The 24,836-nt window shown below is 37.2% G+C and overlaps 2 protein-coding genes across 2 annotated transcripts in view; one reads left to right on the top strand and one right to left on the bottom strand.

Annotated features, from left to right (window-relative positions):
• The window catches only part of LOC120357934 (insulin-like growth factor-binding protein complex acid labile subunit), a 603,658-nt gene that overhangs the window by 533,934 nt on the left and 44,888 nt on the right, over positions 1–24,836 (top strand). The window contains exon 5 of the mRNA XM_039449983.1: positions 10,750–10,896. Coding sequence (XP_039305917.1) covers positions 10,750–10,896 — 147 coding nt within the window. The remainder of the gene's footprint in view (positions 1–10,749; positions 10,897–24,836) is intronic.
• Positions 2,874–3,783, bottom strand: LOC120357936 (THAP domain-containing protein 1-like). Its single transcript, XM_039449986.1, has 2 exons — positions 3,277–3,783; positions 2,874–3,127 (listed from the first exon to the last, which is right to left on the bottom strand). The coding sequence occupies exons 1-2, from the start codon at positions 3,431–3,433 to the stop codon at positions 2,943–2,945; spliced, it is 342 nt and encodes a 113-aa protein (XP_039305920.1). The 5' UTR covers positions 3,434–3,783; the 3' UTR covers positions 2,874–2,942.

Below are 24,836 nucleotides of genomic sequence, written 5' to 3'. Positions count from 1 at the left end.
ATAAATATTTATTAAATAATAAAAAAATAATTCACATTCTCCGAAACATTATCTTCTGAGAATTTTTAAGACATTCTAAGAACCTGTTTATTGAAAGATATTTTTATCATAATCATGGAAAATACTTTCAAAGAAAAGTGTAAACAATTTTGATTTTAACATTTTTGTACGAGTTGAAGAAAATTCTCTTGTAATTTTTCTAATATAAAAAACTCTAATTAATCTTTCTGCATCATTGTCTAATTTTGATTGAATCTAATATTAGGAGTACAAATTGAAAACCGCCGTTTTCCAGTAGATGGCGCCAGCGGTAAATGCTGGCGCCAAACGTTAGATCAAAAATTTTAAATGTAAGGTTGGGCATCTGGCAACAATTCCTTATCATTGCAGTTGTGAATTTTTATCGGCGTTATATATTTTTTTGTGACCGAAAATGTCGAAATTTGTGCCCAATAAGCGTCATTTGCGGAAAGTTTTGCTTTTTGCCTTCAATTCGAAAAAATCTGCGGCTGAGGCGCGTCGAATGATTGTAAAAACTTATGGTGAGGCTTCCATTAGTGAAAAAACGTGTCGAGAATGGTTCCAACGCTTCAAAAGTGGTGATTTCGGCGTGGAAGACAAGGAGCGTCCCGGACAGGTGAAAAAGTTTGAAGACGCACAATTGGAAACATTACTGAATGAAGATTCATCTCAAACGCAACAGGAGCTTGCAGATTCATTGGGAGTGACTCAACAAGCTATTTTACATCGTTTGAAAACCATGGGAATGATCCAAAAGCATGGACACTGGGTGCCATACGAATTAAAGCCGAGAGACGTCGAACGGCGTTTTTTCGCGTGCGAACAGCTGCTCCAACGGCAAAAACGGAAGGGTTTTCTGCATCGTATTGTAACCAGCGAAAAGTGGATCCATTATGATAATCCAAAGCGAAAAAAATCGTAGGGCTACCGCGGCCATGCATCAACATCGACGGCCAAGCCAAACATCCATGGTTCGAAGCTCATGCTGTGTATTTGGTGAGACCAGCTCGGCGTGATTTATTATGAGCTGTTGCAACCGGGTGAAACCATCACAGGAGCTCGCTACCGAACACAACTAATGCGTTTGAGCCGAGCATTGCAGGAAAAACGGCCACAATACGAGCAAAGACACGAAAAAGTGATGTTGCTGCACGACAACGCTCGGCCACATGTTGCTCAGGTCGTTAAAACCTATCTGGAAACATTAAAATGGGACGTCTTACCTCATCCGCCGTATTCTCCTGACATCGCCCCTTCAGATTACCACTTGTTCCGATCAATGGCGCATGGCCTGGCTGAGCAGCACTTCCATTATTACGAAGATTCCAAAAACTGGGTCGATTCGTGGATCGCCGCAAAAGACGAGCAGTTTTTTCGACGCGGGATTCGTATGCTGCCCGAAAGGTGGGAGAAAGTAGTGGCCAGCGATGGACAATACTTTCAAGAATAAGTATGTAACCATTTTTCAACAATCAATCCTCAAATTTTGACAAAAAACGGCGGTTTTCAATTTATACTCCTAATATATATTAATATAATAAATTGAATAAATTGATGATAATAATAAACAATACTAATTATAATAAAGCAAAAATAATAAAATGTTCTTACCTGTTATTCTTTATTAATTTATTTAATCGATCTCTATTCTTAAACTATGATCGGATTATTGACACGAGGAGGATTTCAGACTGTGGTCTGCGATGCACATTTGTTAATAATTGAACAAATCAAAGATTGATTGCCACTATGAAAACCAATGATACCAGATTCGAGATGCGAGTAACACGCAATCGTAGTGAAGGGGACAACGGACACAAGCGCAAACCACGTATGTGAGCTCAGCGCTTATAGAAGCGCATATATGAGAAGATGGCATTTGTTTTCTTCGCGTTCAAATGTCTATTGGATGAAGTCAATATTATGGTCATGCGGGGGGAGGGGGGGGTTCTTTTTCAGCCTGCAAATGTTTCAGACAATGCTGGAGTGACAGTGGAATTCACTCGACATCGGTACTGTAGATTTTTCTTTGATGAAAAGTCGAGCGATTCGCGGTCGCGCGCGTGTACGTGAGGGACGAAGAGTAAGGGGACCAGTAGGCCTATTTTGTAACTCTTTAGCGACAATTCGGTATTGTTACAGTGTCGTTGTGCAGCTTTTCTACCATAGTATATAATATCTGCGCAACGACGCTGTAACGATACCAAATTGTCATTACAAAGTTAGAGAATAGGCCTACAGGCTAGCGCTCTTTGTCAAACGCATGGTGGAAATAACAAGGTGAAGCATTGCGCATAATGGCGACAGCGTGATGTGGTAAACCAATCAGAGCGTGGTACAATTTATAGGCGCACATTTAAAATCTGAATTGGTTATAGAAAATAAGATAATAATACAAAATAGGTATGCCGCCTTGAAAATCAATGAAATTAGGCTTATTCGACGCGTTTTTACATAAAACAAAGGAATCTGGCAAAAAAAGTATCGCTTTTCCCCGCGAATCGAGTTATATATTAATCGTTAAAGTTGACGACTATTCAGGTTAGAAAATCGTATCATACCGACAACATCTTTTTTAACATCGCGAATTGCGAATAAAAATAACTTTTTTAAATAATAATTTTAAGTAATAATGGACTTAGGAGAAAGCATGATGAAAAAAGTTGTACAAGAAAATGTAAAAATCAATAAATATATATATTTATCAATAAAAATATATTATCAATATGTCAAAAATTATAAATCGTAAATAAAAAATCATAAATCACAAATCAAAATTATAAATCATATTTTAACAATAAAAATATATTTTCTTTCAGTCTTTACATTGTGACTAAAAAGTAACGAATAAGTGAACATTGCGTTTACTGATCTTCAACTAGGAAATAAAAGTCATAGCATGCCTTGTTCGAACACGAATTTTACTGTATTTGACTTTTGACTGTATTTCTCTGATTTCGTGGTGGACTTTGTACATCTAACAAAAGTGTTGGAATTGAACCAGCCTTCAATCGAACAATAATTCTTGGTTCAACATTTTTCTTTTGAGGTTTCGTCCACCTTTCCTCCATACAGTCGGGTGAAAAATGATGTTGACATACTTTTGCTAAAAATACAAGTTCCATAGATATAAAAACTGTTATAAACAACTATTACCCTTATAAGAATTCGATTTCATTTGCAAATGATCTCTGATTTATATTTTATAATAGTTTTCTAAATTATACATTATACATTTTTTTTAAAGAAATTTACCATATTTCATATTCAACTCCTCTTCTTTTCGATTGATAGCTTGCAGCCATGCTTTTTTTAAAGTTTCTTCCTTCGGGAACAAAAAAAATTTTGTATTTTTGGCTTTTGATACTCCACTCGATCTTACTCTGCAATGATGCACACAGCACTGCCGCATGATGCTTTAGTTTCTGTAGTTATAATATAAAATGTGATTTAATTGCCAATTTTTAAGTTCTATATTTTTATTTAGTATTTATTGCTTACCGTAAGTGCTGCAATAAAATGAACTTCTTCGATAAAAAGCAAACTGTATAGCATAGTGTATACGTAACCATGTGTAACATACAATACGCACAGGTACGCAGTTTCAGTGAAACTGTTTCACTCTCACAGAACATATGATATGACACTACGTGATAGACAAGGATAGACTCATATTTTATACCACAAGCTGATTGGTTCGTGACATCACGTGACATGAACGACTGCGCATCCACCGCAATGCTTCACCTTGTTATTTCCACCATGGTCAAACGCACTCACTATATAAATAACTATATTTTTATCATTTTTTTCCGTTTTTTATATCAAATTTTGTACAACGCACTCCGTTATTGTCTTAAGAGGATTTTTCAATCCATGCCTTCAATAAAAAGATTTTTCGATACAGACGACTCCGCGTATACAGACGACTCCAGCATCGCCTTAATGTCTATCCATTTCCTTTTCCTAGTTTTTATTTGATCTTTTTTAAAGATTTTTAATTTTAAATTTTTTCATACTGACTTCACCATAAAAATTTAATTTTTTTTGCAATCCTGTCGCGAGGCCCCCAAAAGCGCAAGGCCCGTAGCACGTGCTACATGTGCTACTGGGATAAACCGGCCCTGGGTAACTTACTTGCGTCAAAATTGCATCACTAATAAAAACGATGCAGTAAATATTTTGCGAAAAATTTATGATAAAAGTTCACATATTAAATGTTTTTTTAGTAGCTTATACTTCAGATAATATTGCATACGATTCGCTAAATGACAAATAAAATATTATAATATGTACAAATGTGAATACTGCATACGATGTGTTAAATGACAAATAAAATGTTATAATCATGTTATGTGCAAATTTGAAATAATAATAAAAATGTGTAAATTGCATATCAATTTATCTTATATATTTTTTTATATCATTTTTTATATAATTTTTTAGTCTCTTATTTTTAATAATTTTTTCCATTTTCTTATAATTTTTAAATATTTAATTATTTGTGTATGTTAAAAATAAAATAAATAATTTTAATAAATAATATGTTAATAAAACCATTTTTATATATTCTTTTTAAAATAAATAAATTGAAAAAAATATATTACATTCAAACAAATTATTATTATTATTTTCCCTATTTCTCTTCCATTCCTGAGAACACCTTAGAAATAAGAACGCGTGCGATTGAGAACATTGGTGAAGTATAAAATAAGCCGTGGGAGAGCATGAGCAAACGAGCGAGAATAAAACGTACGTGTGGGGGGAAGGAGGATGATGCATCGCCACACCACATCGCAGCGTCTGCTGTATCAAAGATGAGCGCAATATATGGAAGGGAGCGAGAAAGAAAACACATGTGTGCTTCCATCACCTATGCTATGATAAGCATCGCGAGGTGGCATCACCCCCCTCCAAGACGGCGATTGAGAGCGTTGGCGTGCAAGCAAGAAGGTATACGGGGAAGGAGTGAGAGCGCAGTGCTTACGTAATGTCATCTATGCTAACGCCGCGAGGTAGCATCACCCCCTCCCTTCAAGGCGTGGTTAGCATGACAAAATACATGCCGTGAAATGTTCCTCCCGCTCCCCTCACGTGACATCATCACGGTCAGTACGGCAAAGACGCGTCGTGAAATTTCCCCCCTGTCCCCGCACCCCCCCTCAGATCCCAGAGTTAGAATCCGCCTTACTATACTACTTATATATATATATATATATTATTTTTTTATTCATTTACCCGTTTACTCACATTGTTTCATGTTTTATATACGTTTTTTATGTGTAATACGCTGTTTTTTTTTCATGTTTCGTATACGTTTTTCATGTATATATTTGTTTTTATATACGTTTTGTTTAACGTATTTCTTTATACGCATTTCTTGCACATACGTCTTGAACAACGTTGTCGGACCGCGAAAAAACGTGTCGAGACATGTTCAAGGCTAACGACGAAAGAGTGGAAACTGTTCTTTCTCCATATGTTCGAGAGGGGACATATGGAGAAGGGACAGTTTTCCCACTAATAATGACATTAATAGAAAAAGTGGGGAACTTTCCCCTCTCCGTCTATACGTTTTCAATACAACATTAATATCTGCGAACATCACCATTTTGCGATCAGTCTTGCATCAGTTGCTTATTTAAACAGTTTTGACACCGCTCTTGTACTACGCACAATGGCAAATTATTACGTTCCGACCGAGGTATGTGAAAAGTCGTAAGTATCCTTTGTTATACATATGAAACATTACATTTTATTCATTTATTTGATTTATCTCCGTTTTTTTCTTCGAACATGCGGTATACGTCGCGTATTCTGAGCAGAAGATTTGCGCTAACCTTAACATCCTACAAATGGATTGATGTGGCGATCAACGTGGGATCTGTTTCTTGCTCTATGAAGATATTGCTCGGCGATACACGTGGCAACCGGATCTTTCTACCGTACAGAACATGGAAAGCCCTGTTCAAGAGACGTGTGGATTTTGAGCGATTCGCCCAGTCAACTCAAGCACCGCCATTAACGATTCATGAACTTAACGTGCAACTAGTGAAAATTCGTGATAAAAGTATTATTAAGTTATCTTTACTCGATGCATATATTTATTTCAAGCTTACAACCATGCTATTCATGTTTGAACTAGAGCATTGCGTGGAGCATGTATATTATACGCTGCATCAAAGCATTGCTACCGCGACTGAGAAATTTAAATATTTTGTAAATTTTTGCATCAAAATTTTGCGATGAACAAACAAGACGCGACACAATTATTGCGCAAATCTTACGATGAGAGTTTGCAGATTGAGTGCAAACTAATAGCTTACGCTATTGATACTCTTATATACGATGCATTACTTAATAAAATGATTGTATACGATGTATTACATACCCGAATAAAAAGAATGTATTTTAAAACGTATAAAAAATATTTTCTTTTTCTTGTCTTTTTCCAATTTACAATGTGCGGGATAAGACAAGTCGTGCAGATTTCGATTGAGGGAGTACCAGGCTTGCGCGCGCGGTGTTTTACAGCGGCGCGTGCCGCAAAAAACCTGTCAAGACATGCTAACGATAAAATTGCCGAGATTATTTTTCTATGTACGCACGCTCGTGTGTATATTCGCCTTCGCCTTTGTTGTAATTCGATACCTTTGCGATTAGCCGCCGTAGCGGCAACCGAGGTATTATAAAAAATTTTTCTAGAATTGCGTGCGGCCGCAAAATTGCCCGCAAATATTCGCCGCGTTGGGCGGGCGCGGACGGCGGCGGCGGACCCTCGAATTCGCCAGACCCCGCTAAATTTGCCGCAAAATTATATACACCGGTTCTAATTACGTGTGTAATTAGCCCTCTCCAAGCATCATCTATCACCTCGGCAGTTACATACCGCTCTACCGCGCGGGTGACCTCCACCTCTCAATCAGTCCCACCTCTAGATCAGTCGGTGACATCACTTACTACACCATGCGGATCACCACCCACTCCCCGTCAGTACCGCCCTATCACTCCCCACTGCTGGATAGGACCGCGGGATCACTCCCACGCGCGGTCAGTACAACGGGCTGAGCCCCACCTTTCATGTCAATAAGATGGGGTTGTGTCCGGACACGGATTGTGGACGCGTAATTAATTCGAAAAGTCTGGAAAAACACTTGAACGACTGGAATGCCTGTGTTAATTATTACGGTCGCCACTCGTTCTTAACCAGAAAACGTTTTTCCAGGACTAGCGAACTAATGACTAACTTGTTGTCATCGCCCCAATTAATTAGCAGCGTTTCTTGGCTCAATGGCTGGTCCGTACGACGCTCATCAAGCTTTTGATACCTTTTTTTTTTTTCTTTTGTTTACGGAGAGGAAATGCGTTACCGCATACCCCAGGCCCCGGGGGAGGCCTGGTGGTTATGTGGGGCTCTTCCTCGCCGACGACGTGTCGCCGGGGACATGCCCACTAAAACCTCTCCGGGTGTCCTGCCCTGGTTCATGACTGGGGGGCTCCGGGAACGCGTGCAGCATACTTCCGGAGTCCCCCGAGCTTTTAACCCTCGGCAGCTCTCCGCTCGACTTAATTAACGTGGTTGCTTTGCGTGTTTCTGGAACGTTCCGGCGCGCATCAGGGAAATTTAGTTTGCGCGTGAAATGAAAACGTGATTGTCCGATAGGCAATAACCTTATTTATTGCAAAAGTACAGTGCGGTGCAACGATTCGAAGGGTCATAGTAGGTAGCTTGACTTATCGACGCTGAGTCGGTAACAATAACGCACGCGCGCGCTCGGAACGGACATGAATGATTTTATAGATCAAATATTTTTATTATTTATGTTTATTACTTTATTAGTCTATATATTTATGTATAATTATATATAATTATGTGTGAAATATTGTTACTGGAAATGAGAAAGATAAACAAATAAATTAAAATTAAAAGTTGGTTCTTTAATGTTTTTAAATAATAATAAAATTATGCGCTTTGGATAAATGTTCCACCGTTAAATAAATTGGTGGTTTTAAAAAAAACTGTTTAATAATACTGTAACCAATAGTCGGTCCAGTATTCTTCTCGTGCAACTACTTGCTGCAATCTCCTCTCTACTGAGTCATTTAAGTGTGTAAAATATTATGGCTTACATCTCAAATTTTCGCATGATTTCCTCGCGTGAACAACTAGATGTTCTTTAGTTCCCTCATGTTCAGTATCCCACGAATTTGCAATTATTCCCCAAACATTTTCTATTAAATTGAGATACGGGGATTTGGCTGGCCAATCGAGAACTTCAATCTCTGGATGTTGAATAAACCATTTTTTTACTATGTGGGCGGTATAGACAGCACTATTGTCTTAAACTAATTAAAATGTCGGCATATTTTCTTCAATCTATATTCTACAAACGCTGGGGAGCAACACGTTCTCTAGAATATCTACATATTCTAAAGCATCCATGTGCGTCGCTTTGATTAATTTTCTCCGATAATGAGCACTTATCCATCTCCACATAGCACAAGTGATACGCTTACTTCTCCCGTAAAGAACTACATATTTAGGATCATGGCGACAATTTTCCGGTCTTCACACCCGTAAACGACTATCATCCGCCAAACAAAATACCTCCTTGTCAGTCCAGATAGTTCTGCTTCAATCTTTAGGTGAAGCTGTATTTAATTGATGCAGCGCAAAAGCGACACGATTATCGCAATGTTTCCTCGTTAGAGGAATTCTACATGCGGCATAATGACAATGCACGTTCGCTTTGTGTAAACGCCTTTGCGCTGTCCAGTTACATATCTGTAAATCAAGTAGATTTATAGAATGCGACACTGGAAGAAAAGTTTCAGCATCTACCTGATTGATTAAGGCTGCATTTTTTTCGGCAGTTGTTGATCACTGTCCACGGTTGTTGTCCATCCTTTCTCTTCTTCTTCTCGCCACTGTTTAACCCATTTTCGCACATTTGACTCATGCATGAAATTCGACGGGCAATTTCTCGCGTGCCTACTCCAACTTCTCACAATCCAATGCGACCACGTTTGAATAGATCGCTTGCCATGGATGCACGAGAACGAATGAATATCAGACGAGAAGTTAAAACAAATAAATAAACGCTCAGCTATTGTAGTTTGTTTATATTCCTTTTCCATGCTAGTAAGAGATGCAACAATCGCCACGCGATTCTGCGTGGGCTTTCTTGTATCTCTTAATAACATGGAAAAAAAATATAAACAAAATTCAATCGCTGAGCGTCTATTCACCTGAAGATTGGAACAGAACTATCTGGACTGACGAGAAGGTATTTTGTTCGGCGGATGATCGTCGTTTACGGGTGCGGAGACTGGAAAATTGTCGCCATGATCCCAAATATGTAGTTCCTTACGAGAGAAGTGGGTAGGATACTGGACCGACTATTGAGTTGGTTCCAGTATTATTAAACAATTCTTTTTAGAACCACCAATCGTTCAATAAGTCCCGAGACTAACCCAGAGATAAAGCTAGTAGTACCAAGCTGGCCACGTTTCCCTAGAATGCGAACCTTCACATAAAACGTGTACAAATTTCACGTCGATCGGACCACAAACAGCTGAGTTATTGAGGTTAGAGCAAAGTCACTTTGTAATTTGTAAACGGCTTCCAATGGCCTACCCGAACGTTCCGCATCGTTTGTGTCCGTACGACCACGTTTAAACTCAGCATACCAACGACAAATCGTTGATTTAGATGGAATTTACCCATTAAAAAACAATGCTTTATCAACACGCGAAACTAAATTTTTTTCCATTTTTCAAACAAATTACAAAGTGACTTTGCTCTAACCTCAATAACTCAGCTGTTTGTGGTCCGATCGACGTGAAATTTGTACACGTTTCATGTGAAGGTTCGCATTCTAGGGAAACGTGGCCAGCTTGGTACTACTAGCGTTATCTCTGGGTTAGTCTCGGGACTTAGGATACTGGACCGACTATTGAGTTGGTTCCAGTATTATTAAACAATTCTTTTTAGAACCACCAATTTATGTAACGGTGGAACATTTATCCAAAATGCATAATTTAATTATTATTTAAAAAACATTAAAGAACCAACTTTTAATTTTCATTTACTTAATTTTAATATATATAATTTTAATTTATTTCTTTATTTTTCTCACTTCCAGTAAAAATATTTTATACATAATTATATATAGTTATACATAAATATGTAAACTAATAAAGTAATAAACATAAATAATAAAAATATTTAATCTATAAAATTATTCATGTCCGTGCCAAGCGCGAGCGTGCGTTATCGTTATCGACTCAGCGTCGGTAATTCAAACTTATTTAAGGCACGCTGTTTGCCCTGTCGTGATGCCTAAAAATAACTTGCTCCGACGTAAGTGGTGCCTCGCTCCTTGGTGTCGCTAATCGTTTCGGCGATGGCGGAATGGCATCCTCATTGCTTTGTTGAGTCTTATTTTTTAACGCCTTTCGTATATCTTCTGAGTCGTCGCGGCTGGCCTCATTTTTTTGCTGGTGAGCCGCACTCTTTGCCTGTAATTTTTTAGGCTCGAATAAGGCGGGTCGGGGTAGCGGCGATGACAAGGTCATGTCCTCGCGGATCACCACTCACTCCCCGTGTAAGTCCCCGCAGGTGACCCGCGCCTACATTCCCCTTTGTCCCTCATTCCTCCCTTATTGCCTTTGAGTTAGAACTCTCACAGTACATCTACTTAAATGGTTCTTCCTTTTTTTTTACAGGAAATAGAACGGATACATCTGTTGAGATTCAACGAATTACAAGTATTAGATTTGAGCCGTAACAACATAGTCCGGCTCGGGAGCAATACATTCTCTAATCTTATTGTTCTTTCAAGATTGGATCTGAGCTTCAACGCATTGCGCACGGTATATTATTGTTTTTAATAAAAATTTATTTAAATAAAAGCAGTCAAAAATAGAAATCAATATTGTAATTTTATTTGACATTTGTAATCTGTTTATAATTTTATTATTTTGTCTCAACGTGCATCGATATAGTCACGATTAAAAAAAACCATTATTTTTTGTATAAATGACAAATAGAAATAGATAAATTATTTTATATATTTGTAGATCTATGTTTATACAGAGTGTTCGATTTAATCTGTTCACATTGATATCCCAGAAACTATTGAAATTTGGGAAAAAAGTTTAATAAAAAACTCTATGGTTTAAAAAACAAATAATGATAAATAATTTTCGAAAAGAATTAATTTTTCAATATCATATGGTGGTCATCATTGTTTTTGAAGTGAAAATATTCTAATAATTTTATTAAATAAACATGTTTTCTTTGTAAACAATGAAAACAAAGGATATGCGAGTCAAACGTGGTAGTTAGTGCGTCAGTAATACAATGTAAATATATAACACATCGTTCAATAAGTCCCGAGACTAACCCAGAGATAACGCTAGTAGTACCAAGCTGGCCACGTTTCCCTAGAATGCGAACCTTCACATGAAACGTGTACAAATTTCACGTCGATCGGACCACAAACAGCTGAGTTATTGAGGTTAGAGCAAAGTCACTTTGTAATTTGTTTGAAAAATGGAAAAAAATTTAGTTTCGCGTGTTGATAAAGCATTGTTTTTTAATGGGTAAATTCCATCTAAATCAACGATTTGTCGTTGGTATGCTGAGTTTAAACGTGGTCGTACGGACACAAACGATGCGGAACGTTCGGGTAGGCCATTGGAAGCCGTTTACAAATTACAAAGTGACTTTGCTCTAACCTCAATAACTCAGCTGTTTGTGGTCCGATCGACGTGAAATTTGTACACGTTTTATGTGAAGGTTCGCATTCTAGGGAAACGTGGCCAGCTTGGTACTACTAGCTTTATCTCTGGGTTAGTCTCGGGTAGTTAGTGCGTCAGTAATACAATGTAAATATATTTAGTAAGTGCTTAATAGATCGTGCAAATAAACGTCGATAACAGAGTCTAACAAAAAAAAATTGCGGCAAGGAAAACTAGTACTTTTTAGTAAATTCGTGGTTTCTGAATCCAAATCCACCAGCAAAAAATACCCATCACGTCAGGTTTTTGAGAAAAATTGAGTAATATAGGCCAAAAACAGCATTTTTTGACATATTTACAAATTTTTTGTGGCCAAACTAAATTTTATTTCTCAATTTCGCCAACGGCACTTTAAAGTGTTATTTTTTACCTTTAAAATGCTTTTTTTATTTTTACTGTACGATTTTTTTTTTCATCGAGTTACGGACGGTTTTTAAAATTGAAAATAACGAACTTTAAATTAACGGATTGACACTGGAATTAGATGGATTTATATGAAAATGGGTATTTAAGGTTTTCGGGGTTGCTGATACCAAATCTGAAAAACACACTTGAAATTCAAAATGGCGGATTCAAAATGGCGGACCAAAGTTAAAAATTTCTTGAATCAGATAAAATTCAGTACTTGGGGGGGTTTTAGGGTCCCTGATTACGAATCTAAACTTAAAATTTCAGAAATCTAAGTGGCGGACTTAACTGATAAACTAAATTGATAAATTGTAACGAATAAGCATAAAAATTAGTATTTACAAAAGTGTAAATTTAACAAATAAACTACTAAACAATTACACTAATGTAATTGTACCGAAGTAAATAAGAAAAGTGCAATAAGTAAATTAACTACTCAACAATTTAACTGTATGTAGCCTAACAAGCAAGCAGGGGCAGAAGAGAGGAGTTCAAGAAATTAATAAACTGACAAACAATTAAAGCGTAACCTAAATCTAAACCACAGATTTGTATTTTTTAAGTAATTAAAACAGAACATGTTTTTAAAAAAACACGTTTTAAATAAGCAAAAACAATTTGGTACAGCAAAAACAATTAAGCATAGAAAACGTTTTAACATTGTAACAGTTTTGGAGACAATTAACAAAAAAGAGAAAATTGATCTTTAACGTGAGACTGAATCTGTATAATCTTACATTTGAAAGTTTTGTTAAATAACAAAAAAATACTATTTTTTATTAATAAACGTAATGGCTTTTTAAATTTTAAGTTATTAAATTAAAAAATAAATATTTAAAGAAAATACGCAATTACCGGGCCTTAACAAGTGAGTGCTGGCGCCACCGCTAGGCAGCCATACCGCGGGCAATTTTCTCGTAAGTCGAATGCGACCACAGGTGTTATACCTAGACCCCACCGCGGCTGACTTCTCAGCTCATATTTCAGACAGCTTTTACGAGCCACTTGATGTCTCATGAGACGTCGTGAATGTACGAGGTGTGTTCAAAAAGTATCGTGAATTTTGTGTTTTTTCAAAAATTATTTATTTATTCATGAATATCTATTTTGTCCCCTTCAAAGTAATCCCCATGAGATATTATACACTTGTGCCAACGGTTTTTCTAATCTTCGAAGCACTTCAAAAAATCATTTTTTTTTATCTTGTTCAGCTCCTCCTTCGATGCCGTCTTTATCTCGTCAAGCGTAGCGTAACGTCGTCCTTTCATGGGCCTCTTCAGTTTAAGGAACAAGAAAAAGTCACAGGGGGCCAGATCTGGGGAATACGGTGGCTGCAGCATCATTAGTGTGTTGTTTTTGGCCAAAAAGTCGCGCACAAGCAACGATGTGTGAGCAGGGGCGTTATCGTGGTGCAAAAGCCAATTTTTGTTCTTCCACAAATCCGGGCGTTTCTGGCGGATTGCTTCGCGCAAATTGCGCATAACTTGCAGGTAATATTCCTTATTGACCGTTCTACCCTGTGGCAAGAACTCATGATGCACCACGCCCCTGCAATCGAAGAAAACTGTCAGCAAAACTTTCACATTCGATCGAACTTGGCGCGCTTTTTTCGGTCTTGGTTCGTGCGGCAGCTTCCATTGAGATGATTGAGCTTTGGTTTCCACGTCATAACCATAAACCCACGATTCGTCACCAGTTATGACCCTCTGGAGCAAATTTGGGTCGTCGCGGACAGAGTCCAACATCTCATTAGCAATGTTCATGCGATGCTGTTTTTGGTCGCAATTGAGCAATTTTGGTACGAATTTCGCGGCGACCCGTCTCATGCCCAAATCATTGATAAAAATCGAATGGCACGAGCCAATCGATATGTTTAGGTCCTCAGCAACTTCTCTAACGGTGATTCGACGATTGGCCAATACCATTTTCTCCACTTCATTAATTTTTTCGTCTGTTGTTGAAGTGCTCGGGCGTCCGGCACGCTCTTCGTCGTTCACATCTTCTCGGCCTTCTGAGAACATTTTGTACCACCGATAAACGTTGCTTCGGTCCAAGGTAGCTTCTCCGTATGCCACAGTCAACATTCGGAATGCATCCGCGCACTTAATTTCGTTTTTCACACAAAATTTGATACAGGTTCTTTGATCCATTTTTTTGAATAGGTAAAAATCGAAGACGATCCAAAACACGTGCAAGCAAAGCAGCTGTCAACAATTAAGTGAACATTCAAAATGGCCGAGCTTGTCGGCATAAGTGAGAGACATGAGTACCAACATAACGCCACAAAAAGATCGAAATTCGAATATACGTAACCCGCGAAAATTCAAAATTCGCGATACTTTTTGAACACACCTCGTATGTCGAAGTCATTTACCTACTTGGATTTGTATTTTTCTTTTGCGACATTTGAACCTTAAATTTTTTTATCATATTGCGTTGCTTGTGCAAGACTAGCATTATTTGCTAGTTTATCACCTTAAAAATTTCAGAGACTAAAAATAAATATAGTAATGCTTCTAGTTTCTTTGAGTTGTGTGTTATCTTGAAGTAGTTATGCGTAAGTGTAGGAATAAGCCAGATTCTTTCTGTTATATTTGCGGGGAGTATATGTTTGATACTACGTAAAAAGTTTTGAATAAAGAGATAAATAATCTTTATTTTAAATACTTTGGGATCAAAATTATTAATCAAGATAAACGTTGGGTCCCATTTTTGTTGTTCGCGTTGTTCTTTTTTTTTTAAAAGTGGTCGACTGGAAATGGGAGTGGCATGCCATTTGGAATACCGTTTCTCCGCCGCCTTTTCCCTTGTGTGTTATGGGAGTCAAGCACGATATTCTGGATCCTTCGTGCCGGACGTAGCCGGCGCAGAAACACCTTGTCTCGTGAAGGGAGGCAACGCCTTTTTCCTCCGGCGAGGCTTTGGAAGAGTGTCTCAACTAGCACGAGGAGACATCACCCCTGTGTCAAGTGTGGCCGGCCCCGCCGGCTTCACTAACAAGGAGAGTTGTCGAGATGTATTTAACCAATTTTAATAAAATTTTATAGGTATGTAGTATTCACTCACACCTTTACAGTAATAAGGCCGTTCGTTGCAAAACTTAGGCATTTTCGAGAAAATGACGATTAAATATTTCCAGCATCTATTAGTACAGTTACCGAAGAACGATTGTTGATTAAGCAACGTAGAGAAGGGCGTTACTCAGGTAGCAAGATGTCATTATGACGACGATTTACGGTCAGTTTTTGTCATTTGATATCAATGGACTAAATAACAACATCAAATAAACGTAACATTTATCACAAAACATTATTGTCATACATATAATATCATTATTTAATCGTCATTTTCAAGCCATCTTTATAACAAATAACAATAAGTATTATTAATTAATATCTTTCTTAATTAAATAGTACTTGAAGATAAACAAGTATGTTATATTAATATTGTTATGCCCGTTTTTCGGCTGAGTTTGAGAAGCTGGCCGAAGGAAGATCGATCGATTTGATAAAAGAAGCATGGCCGGTTTTTGTTCTGTTCTGGGACGCGGAGCTGTCACGAAATATTTAAAACAATTCCGCCACGATTTATTTGTATAAAGTCATTAGATTAAAATTAGTGTTCCTTTTTGTAAAAGAATGTTCTTTCCTTTTGCGTTGTGTAAACGAGTGTCTTTGTGTGAATGAACTGTATACTCGTTTCGTCGAGTATAACATTTTGGGGGCTTCTCCAATTTTGGACCACAAAAGATCATAGATATCTTAGAAGATTTAACGGCAACGACTTTTGCGAGAGCGGAGAAACGTCCTCTTCGAAAGAAAATGCGTGTTTGTACACTTGCTAAACCTCGACTCTCCACCGAAGCAAATTCTCTTCGGGCGGTCGCCGTGGAATTGCGTCAGCTTCGTGCTGAGAGACAGAAGCAGCGGCAACGTGAAGAGAAAATGCAGGCCTTCCTTTAGGAGCATGACGAGAGACTACAGCGTATAAAGAAGCGGCTACAACAATTTTCAGGCCAGTCGTTAGCTTTATCTTTTTGTCTTTTTACCGCGGAGATTTCTTGGGATTTTGGAAACGCGAGCGTTAATTTGAAATTGAAACCAAATAATTTTGACGGTAGTATTTTGCTGCGCAAATATTTTACGCAATTCGAATTAATCGCGTGGGCAAATAATTGGGAAGATTCTAAGAAAGCAGTCATGTTAGTTTCAAATTTACGGAGAATAGCGCGTTCAGTTCTAAACGGAATAACGGAATTAGAAAATTTAAGTTTTGAAGAAATTAAATCAAAGCTTGAATTACGTTTTGGAAAAGGTCATCAGTCTCAGAATTTTACGCTCAGTTTACAAACCGTAAACAAAAATTTGAAGAAGATTTAGCTTCGTTGGTAGCCGATTTAGAACGACTGTTATGTTTAGCTTATCCGGAGTGTCCTCAAGAAGTGCGCGACAAAATTGCTTGTGCTCAATTTATTATTTCAGTCTCTGACGGATTTTTGAGACGCACTCTCCAACTAGAGGGAACTTCTTCCTTACGCTCTGCAATTGAAAGAGCAAAAATGATTAAAGCTATTCAGGAGAGTAGTTTTTCTCACATTTCCTCAAATAAAGATGGCGGAAGGAGACAATTTTATCCTAGAAAGCAAATGAGAGTAGGAAATAGAAAAAAAAGAATTTCTTCAGAGTGTTCAGGATTGAGTGATAATTGAATAACGAGAGCTGAATACGGTTAAAATGAGATGCAATGCTGAGAACATCCTGCCACGAAAATTTAATACAGAGAAATCTTGCAAATTCTATCCAGCTAACTTAGTGCCGTAAAGTATAACCATTTTTGGCCTTCAAATTTCAAGGCACGCAGGAATGCGTAAACAGGTGAGACAATGGATCACCAGATCGGAGCAACTTGCTCCGATTAGTCCCCCCGATTTTCTCGCATTTCTGTGCGCGCTCGAAGCTCCGAAATAAGTCAATCCGACTAAGAAAATTCTTTGGTGCGACCGTATATCGCATACGTCCGAATTTATTCGCTGAAGAGTGCACTCAAGGCGATTCGTTGGTGGCATCACTCTCCCGCGGAGTACGTAAAAGATACTTTGCGCTCGCTCGCTTGCACCTACGTCGCCAAGCGAGTGCAAATAAAGTGCTCTCTCTCTTGCGCCCTCAACCAGCCGTCGCGGAGTGCGTAAAAGACACATCGCGCACTCGCTTGCACCTACGTTGCCGAGCGAATGCTACTCTTGTGCTCTTTCTCTCTTGTGCTCGCAACCAGCCCTCGCGGAGTGCGTAAAAGACACATCGTGCGCTCGCTTGCACCTACGTCGCAGAGCGAGTGCAACTCTCGTGCTCACAACCAGCCGTCGCGGAGTGCGTAAAAGACACTTTGCGCTTGCTCACTCGCACCTACGTCGCCGGGCGAGTGCGACTCTTGTGCTCTCTCTCTCTCGTGCCCACAACCAGCCGTCACAGAGTGCGTAAAAGACACTTTGCGCTCGCTTGCTTGCACCTACGTCGCCGAGCGAGTGCAAATCTAGTGCTTTCTTTCTCGCGCCCGCAACCAGCCATTGCGGAGTGCGTAAAAGACACATTGTTTTCTCGCTCGCACCTACGTCGCCAAGCAATTCAAATTTAGTGCTCTCTCTCTCTCTCTCTCGCGCCCGCAACCAGCCGTTGCGGAGTGCGTAAAAGACACATTGCGAGCGTTTGCCCGCACTTACGTCGCCGAGCGAGTGCAAACCTGGAGTTTTTTCTCTTGCGTTCACACCCAGCCGTCGCGGAGTGCGTGAAAGACACATCGCGCTTGCTTGCTTGCACCTACGTTGCCGAGCGAGTGCCAATCTAGACCACTCTTTCGCGCGCCCGCAACTTAACGTCACGGAGCGCGTAGAAGACTTAATATTTCTTGCTCACTCGTCACTGTCGGTTGTATCATCCATAATCAATAAACTTGCGTGACTTGCTGTGTTGTAATGTTAAAAGGTCTTTCACTAAAACCATAATTCTCCCTTTCATCAATTGCAAGGCTTAAAGGTTTGAGATGCAACACGCCGATCGGCATGCGTTCCAGCGATGCTTCCGCAAAGTAGTCGATAAAATGCGTACGACAACGCTCGCGCGTAAACACAGAGAATTCTAAAAAGAAAAATTTTAATAAGTAGAGGGCTCACATAAAATGTTGGCAGTGTAATGCAAAGGGACACTACAGATGGGAATGTCCTGCGGTTTCTTTTTTAGCAAAAGAAAATTAGGTTTGGTCGAGTTTAGCGTAATCGACTCAACCATTTAAAGAGAGACGCCAACATTTTCGAAAATTAAAAATTATAGGAATATTAAGTTAAAAGATTATTTTTGTTATCCTGGTCTTATTGATGGACAAGATGGTATTTTTAAGATTGATACAGGCTCAGACGTCTCTATATTAAATAAAAAATTTGTAGTACCACTTATTAAAAATGTTAGTGTGAATTTCTTACAATTAAGATATTCTACTGAAGAGAAAATTCCTATAATTTCTAAAAAGGAAGTTAAAATTGTTTTAGGAGATCATAAGAATTTCCGGTCTTCATTGCAGAAATCAAAGACAATTGTATTTTTAGAGTTGATTTTCTTTCTAAGTTAAAATTAAAGGGAGTTTTCGATACAAATTTTTGTTTTTCGAAATGTAAGGAAATACAAAGAAACTTTTGTGCTTGAATTAGTGGAAGTATAGTTCCAGACTTTCTTGAGGATTTTTTTCTTAGGAGTTCTGAAAATTTGGATGATTCTTAAAAGAAACATTTTGCAGAATTTTTTTCGGAATTTTAGGGGAAATTGTAGCTGGAAATTGTAAAATTATTGAACATTCTATTCAAACTGAAAATTGTTTTCCTATTAAGCAAGTTTCTCGTCGAGTTTCTTTACAAATGAGGGAAGAGGTGGAAAAAATCATCTAAGAAATGAGGCAACAGGGTGTTATTGAAGAATCAAATAGTTCCTGGACCTTTTCTGCATTAAAAAGAAAGATGGTTCAATTAGATTTTGTGTAGATGACAGAAAAGTAAATAATGTGACGATCAAGAACTCCTACCCAATTTCTAGGATAAATGATTTAATGGATTGTTTCTCAAAAAATTCTTGGTTTTCCAGTTCCTGGACCTTTTCTGCATTAAAAAGAAAGATGGTTCAATTAGATTTTGTGTAGATGACAGAAAAGTAAATAATGTGACGATCAAGAACTCCTACCCAATTTCTAGGATAAATGATTTAATGGATTGTTTCTCAAAAAATTCTTGGTTTTCCAGTTTGAATCTCAAGAATGGTTACTGGCAAATAAAACTTTGTCTTAAGGATTGAGAGAAAATTGTTTCTTTGATTGGAAAAGGGTTATGGTAGTTAAAGTTACGGCTATGCCTTTTGGACTTTGTAGTGCAACGGCTACCTTTGAACCTTTTATGGAAAAAGTTTTTCAGCAGCTACTTTTCTGCATGATTTATCCCTACAATGTCATCATTATCAGAAAATCTTTCGATGAGACGTTAATCAACACAAAAATGTCCTGTCGTTTTTACGAGCCGCGAATCTTAAACTCAATTTTAAAAAATATACTTTCTTCGGGAGAGAGGTTAAGTATTTCGGTAATGTCGTCTCAGAGAAGGGAATCATTACTCACCTTGAGAAGATTGCTGCGGTTAGGGAATTGGCCGAAAAAAATAAAAAGCAAGCCTGAAGGTTTTTAGGCTTTTGCTCATATTATTGAAAGTTTGTGGGAGGATTTTCTTTTATTGCTAAACTTTTATTTGTCTTAACTGAAAATTTGAGTAAATTCAAATGGGATGATGCCTGCCAAGAAACTTTTGAGTTGTTGAAAAAGTTCTTAACTACTTCGCCAATATTATCATTTCCCACTGAAAAAGGAAAGTTTATTCTGGACATAAATGCTTCGGATCATGGAATAAAGGCGGTCTTAACTCAAAATCAGGGAGGAGTAAAACAAGTGATCGTTTATTTTAGTAAGGTGTTGAGTAAATCTGAAAGAAATTATTGTGTAACTTGGCGTAAATTATTGGCAATTATAGAATTAATAAAATCTTTTCATTACTATTTGTATGGACAAAATTTTCTTATAAGAACAGATCATGCTTCTTTAAATTGGTTACTTTCTTTTAAAGACGTTGAGGGACAGTTGGTCCGTTGGTTACAACGTCTTCAAGAATATAATTTTCTAGTAGAACATCGAAAAAGAAAATTACATGGAAACGCTGATGATCTGTCAAGGCGTTCTTGTGCTGAAAAAAGATTTAATTATTGTTCTAAAGTTGATTTGAAAGAGAAAAATTCTTCAGCTGAATTAGTAGGACAAATTGTTTTTGGGGAAAATGATCTTGAAAATTAGAAATATTTTCAGAAAGACGATCCTTCGTTGTCCGTTTTCCTGTTAAGCAAAGAGCTTGGAAGACGGCCGACTCGTCAGGAGATTGCCTCTGAAGATGAAACTTCTAAAATTTACTGGTCTATTTGAGATTCTTTTATTATTAAGGATAGAGCGTTGTTTAGAAAATGGGAATCTCTAGATTCGAAACGTAAATTCTTCAAATAATTGTTCCACAAAGTTAGGTACAGCGTGTTTTTGAGGAAGCTCACGATTCTCTTTCTGGTGGTTATTTCGGTTTAAATAAAATTTTAGATAAAATTCGAAAAAGATTTTATTGGGCGACTTGTAAGCAGGATGTGGAACACCGGTGTAGAACCTTTGCTGTTTGCTTGTCGAGGAAAGATCCTTCCAATAAAGGAAAATCAGCTTTGCAAGTTTATAATTCTAGTTTACCCTTCGAGAGAATTCAGATGGATATTTTAGGTCTACTTTCCCAATCTTCTTCTGGAAACAAATATCTCTTAGTCGTTATTGATTGTTTCACAAAATGGGTGGAAGCACTCCCATTAAAAAATTTCAGAACTAAAACTGTTGTTGAAGTTTTGGTAAGTCAAGTAATTTCTTGTTTTGGTATTCCCTCAAAGTTACATACTGATCAAAGGAAAAATTTTGATTCACAAATGTTTTCAGAATTGGTACGTTTGCTTGGAATAAAGAAAATTAGGACTTCTTCTTTTCATCCGTAGTTTAATGGTCAAGTGGATTGTCAACATCAAACTTTGTTAGACTATTTAGCAAAGTTTATTACAGAAAATCAGAAAGATTGGGATCGGTGGATTCCGATGAGTCTTTTAGCGTATAGATCTTCAAGGCATGAGGCCACTGGTTTAACCCCTGCAAAAATAAATTTTGGTAGGGAATTGAGACTGCGTTTATATTTACTTTGTAGGAAACTTTCTTGATCCGATTCTTCTAATTCTAAGGGAGATTATGTTTTAAAATTAATGGAAAAACTTTCTCAGATTTATATCGAAATTAGACAACGTTTAAATGTTAGATCACAAAAAATAAAAGAAGTTTATGATCGTAATGCTCGCTCTATTCACTTTGCGTCTAGACAGAAAGTATAGCTTTACAATCCGTAAGAAAACAGGACTCCTAAACTGCAGAGTAGTTGGGAAGGTTCGTTTGAAATTGTCGAAAAATTAAATGACGTAGTTTATTGTGTACGGAAATTGCTTAGGCATAAAAATAAAGTGATACATTTAAATAGGTTAACTTTGTTTCAAGAGAAATAAATTTTTTTTTTTTTTAATGCTCTAAGCTTACAAGGGGAGGATCAAGTGAGTCACCCTGGAATTTCGATCCCAATTTTTTTAGTTATCTTGGAGACGAAAAAAAAGTTTACGTCTCCCGGCGTTTGATCGAATAGGCCTTAGTTTTGAAATAATAAATTTGTGAAAATTGGCCATACCGCGGCGCGCCATATGAGTCTTCTCGGTAATTATTTTCCCAACCAATGTAATCAACTCCGTGAGTTAGGTGCTTTCACAATCGTAAGATCCGGGTTTGCTCCCGGATGTGTGCAATATTCTTTTTATTTTTTTTTAATAAGTGTATTTATCTTGATGATATTGATATAGTATGCAAATTTCTAAAATAAAAAATTAAATTTAATATCACTTTCTAAACATTAATTTAAATTTAATTTGAAAGATATTTGAATTCAAGTAATAATATTTGAAATAATAAATAGGTAGTAATAATACTATATGTTATTTGAAATGGATAATATATAAAGGCAACGTATTTAAATTTTCAAATTGTTTAAATTTAACACTGGTATTCTTCTTCTACGATTAATTATTTTAAAAACTAGAATTTTAAAATACTGTTAATATTATTTCCAATTAAATTTTAAATTAAACAATTTGAAAATTTAGATACGTTGCTTTTATATGTTATCCATTTCAAATAACTTATATTATTATTATTATTACCTATTTATTATTTCAAATATTATTACTTGAGTTCAAATTAAATTTAAATTAATGTTTAGAAAGTGATATTAAATTAAATTTTCTATTTTAGAAATTTGCATACTAGATCAATATCATCAAGATAAATACACCTATTAAAAATAAAAAAAAATATTGCACACATCCGGGAGCGAACCCGGATCTTACGATTGTGAAGCAAGCACCTAACACACGGAGCCGACTGCACTGGTTGGGAAAACAGTTACCGGGAAGGCTCATATGGCGCGCCGTAGTATAGCCAATTTTCACAAATTTATTATTTCGAAACTAAGGCCTATTCGATCAAACGCCGGGAGACGTAAACTTTCTTTTCGTCTCCAGAGTAACTAAAAAAATTGGGATCGAAATTCCAGGGTGACTCACCTGATCCTCCTCTTGTTAGTTAAATTCCTTATCATATAAAATTGTTTGGTAACTCTTTACAAAAGGAGAGCAGCCTCTGACGACCTTGACTTTGACATATGTTATCAATGGGAAGGTACTGAGTGACTTACAAAAGATTTTAAGTAATGCTCACTTCTTATTAAAAAAATATTATTACAGAAATGAAAAATAGTTTTTCTTAATTATTTCATTAAATATTCATTTTACGAATAATCGTGTCAAACAAAAAATAAAGCTAATACTAAGCTTTATAAAAAAGGTTATATACATTTTTTATCTAATTTTAATACTTTATTCGTTATAGTAGAAAAACTGTTTTAAAATAGTTTTTTTTTATTTTTAGTAGTTTTGTTTGAAAAGTAGATGTTTGGGCGGGGGAGAGGTTCCGCTTCTCCCCCGCACTCCCACTCCGTATTTTTTATAACCCAACCTAACCTTATTTGAATTGTAATTTGACCAAGAATATCTAATTGACGTTGCGATATTAGATTTAAAATTATAGCCCAGGCCCTCTCGCACCCACCCCGTCATTAGTGGACCTGAGACGAAGTGGGTTGGGTAAGAAAAAATACGGGAAGGGAGTGCAGGGGGTGGGGCGGAGCCCTCCCCCGCCTACGCGTTCTCTGTATATTGTAGAAAAATTGTTTTGCCTCGAAAACTCTTTTGATGCAAAACAATTTTTCTATAATAACGACAAAAATATTAAAATTAGGTAAAATATGTATATGACCTTTTTTATAGAGCTTATTATTAGCTTCATTTTTTGTTTGACACATTTTTTTGTAAAATAAATATTTTTTGAAATAAGTAAGTAAAACTGTTTTTTCTTTCTGTAATGATATTTTTTTAATAAAAAGTGAGCATTACTTAAAACCTTGTGTATGTCACTTATTGTCAGTACCTTCCCATAGATAGCATATGTCAAGGTCAAGGTTGTCAGAGGCTGCTTCCATTTCGTAAAGGTTTACCAATTGTTTTCTTGCATGCATTTCTATTTTTTTAAGGCAAAAAGTTCTGTTCAGACGATTGCTGGAAACCGTTTCTTTTTGAGCGTTTAAAAATACGCTGAAATTATAAGGACAAGTCTTCTGGTTATTTAAACGAAAAGAAGACTGCCTCGCTCCAGGTTTTTGAGCCATAGTTTTCCCTGTGAGACTGCTAATGGGAGAGCTAATGCCGAGGCAGGAGCTTTGTAAGTCTTTCGAGACGTTGCATCCACGGTAGATACTGCCACCTTGCTTGAAGTTTTTGTGAAGAAAGAAGATTCTTCAGAAGAATTCTTCAGAGAGAATTTCTCTGAAGAGGTTGTTCTTCGAGAGAAGAAGATAATTAAGAATTCTAGCATGTCGTTTGAATCCAAGGAAGAGTAGCTTAGAATTTTGTAGCAACCGCTCAAGAAGGAGAGCGGTAATACTCAGATGGTTCCTGGAGACGACAGGAGGTCTGGAGATATGAGAAGATTTTGTGCTTGTCCGGACAAGTTTTAAAAAAAGGGACAGTGTTACGCCCGTTTTTTGGCTGAGCTTGAGAAGCTAGTCAAAGAAAGATTGATTGATTTGATAAAAAAAGCGCAGCCGACTTTTGTTCTGTTCTAGAACGCTGAGCTGTCACGAGATATTTAGAATAATTCGGCCACGATTTATTTGTAAAAAGTTATTAGATTAAAGTTAGTGTTCCTTTTTAAAAAAGTGTTCTTTCTTTTTGCGTCGTGTAAACGAGTGTCTTTGTGTGAGTGAATGTACTCGTTTTGTCGAGTATAACAATATACAGGGTGACGAGGCTGAAGCCAGCAGCCGGACTTGGCAGCCAAACGCTGGAATCCAGCGGCGT

The sequence above is a fragment of the Solenopsis invicta genome, chromosome 5 (assembly GCF_016802725.1).
Source record: "Solenopsis invicta isolate M01_SB chromosome 5, UNIL_Sinv_3.0, whole genome shotgun sequence".
Taxonomy (NCBI): Eukaryota; Metazoa; Arthropoda; class Insecta; order Hymenoptera; family Formicidae; genus Solenopsis; species Solenopsis invicta.
This window is presented reverse-complemented; position numbering and strand designations above follow the sequence as displayed.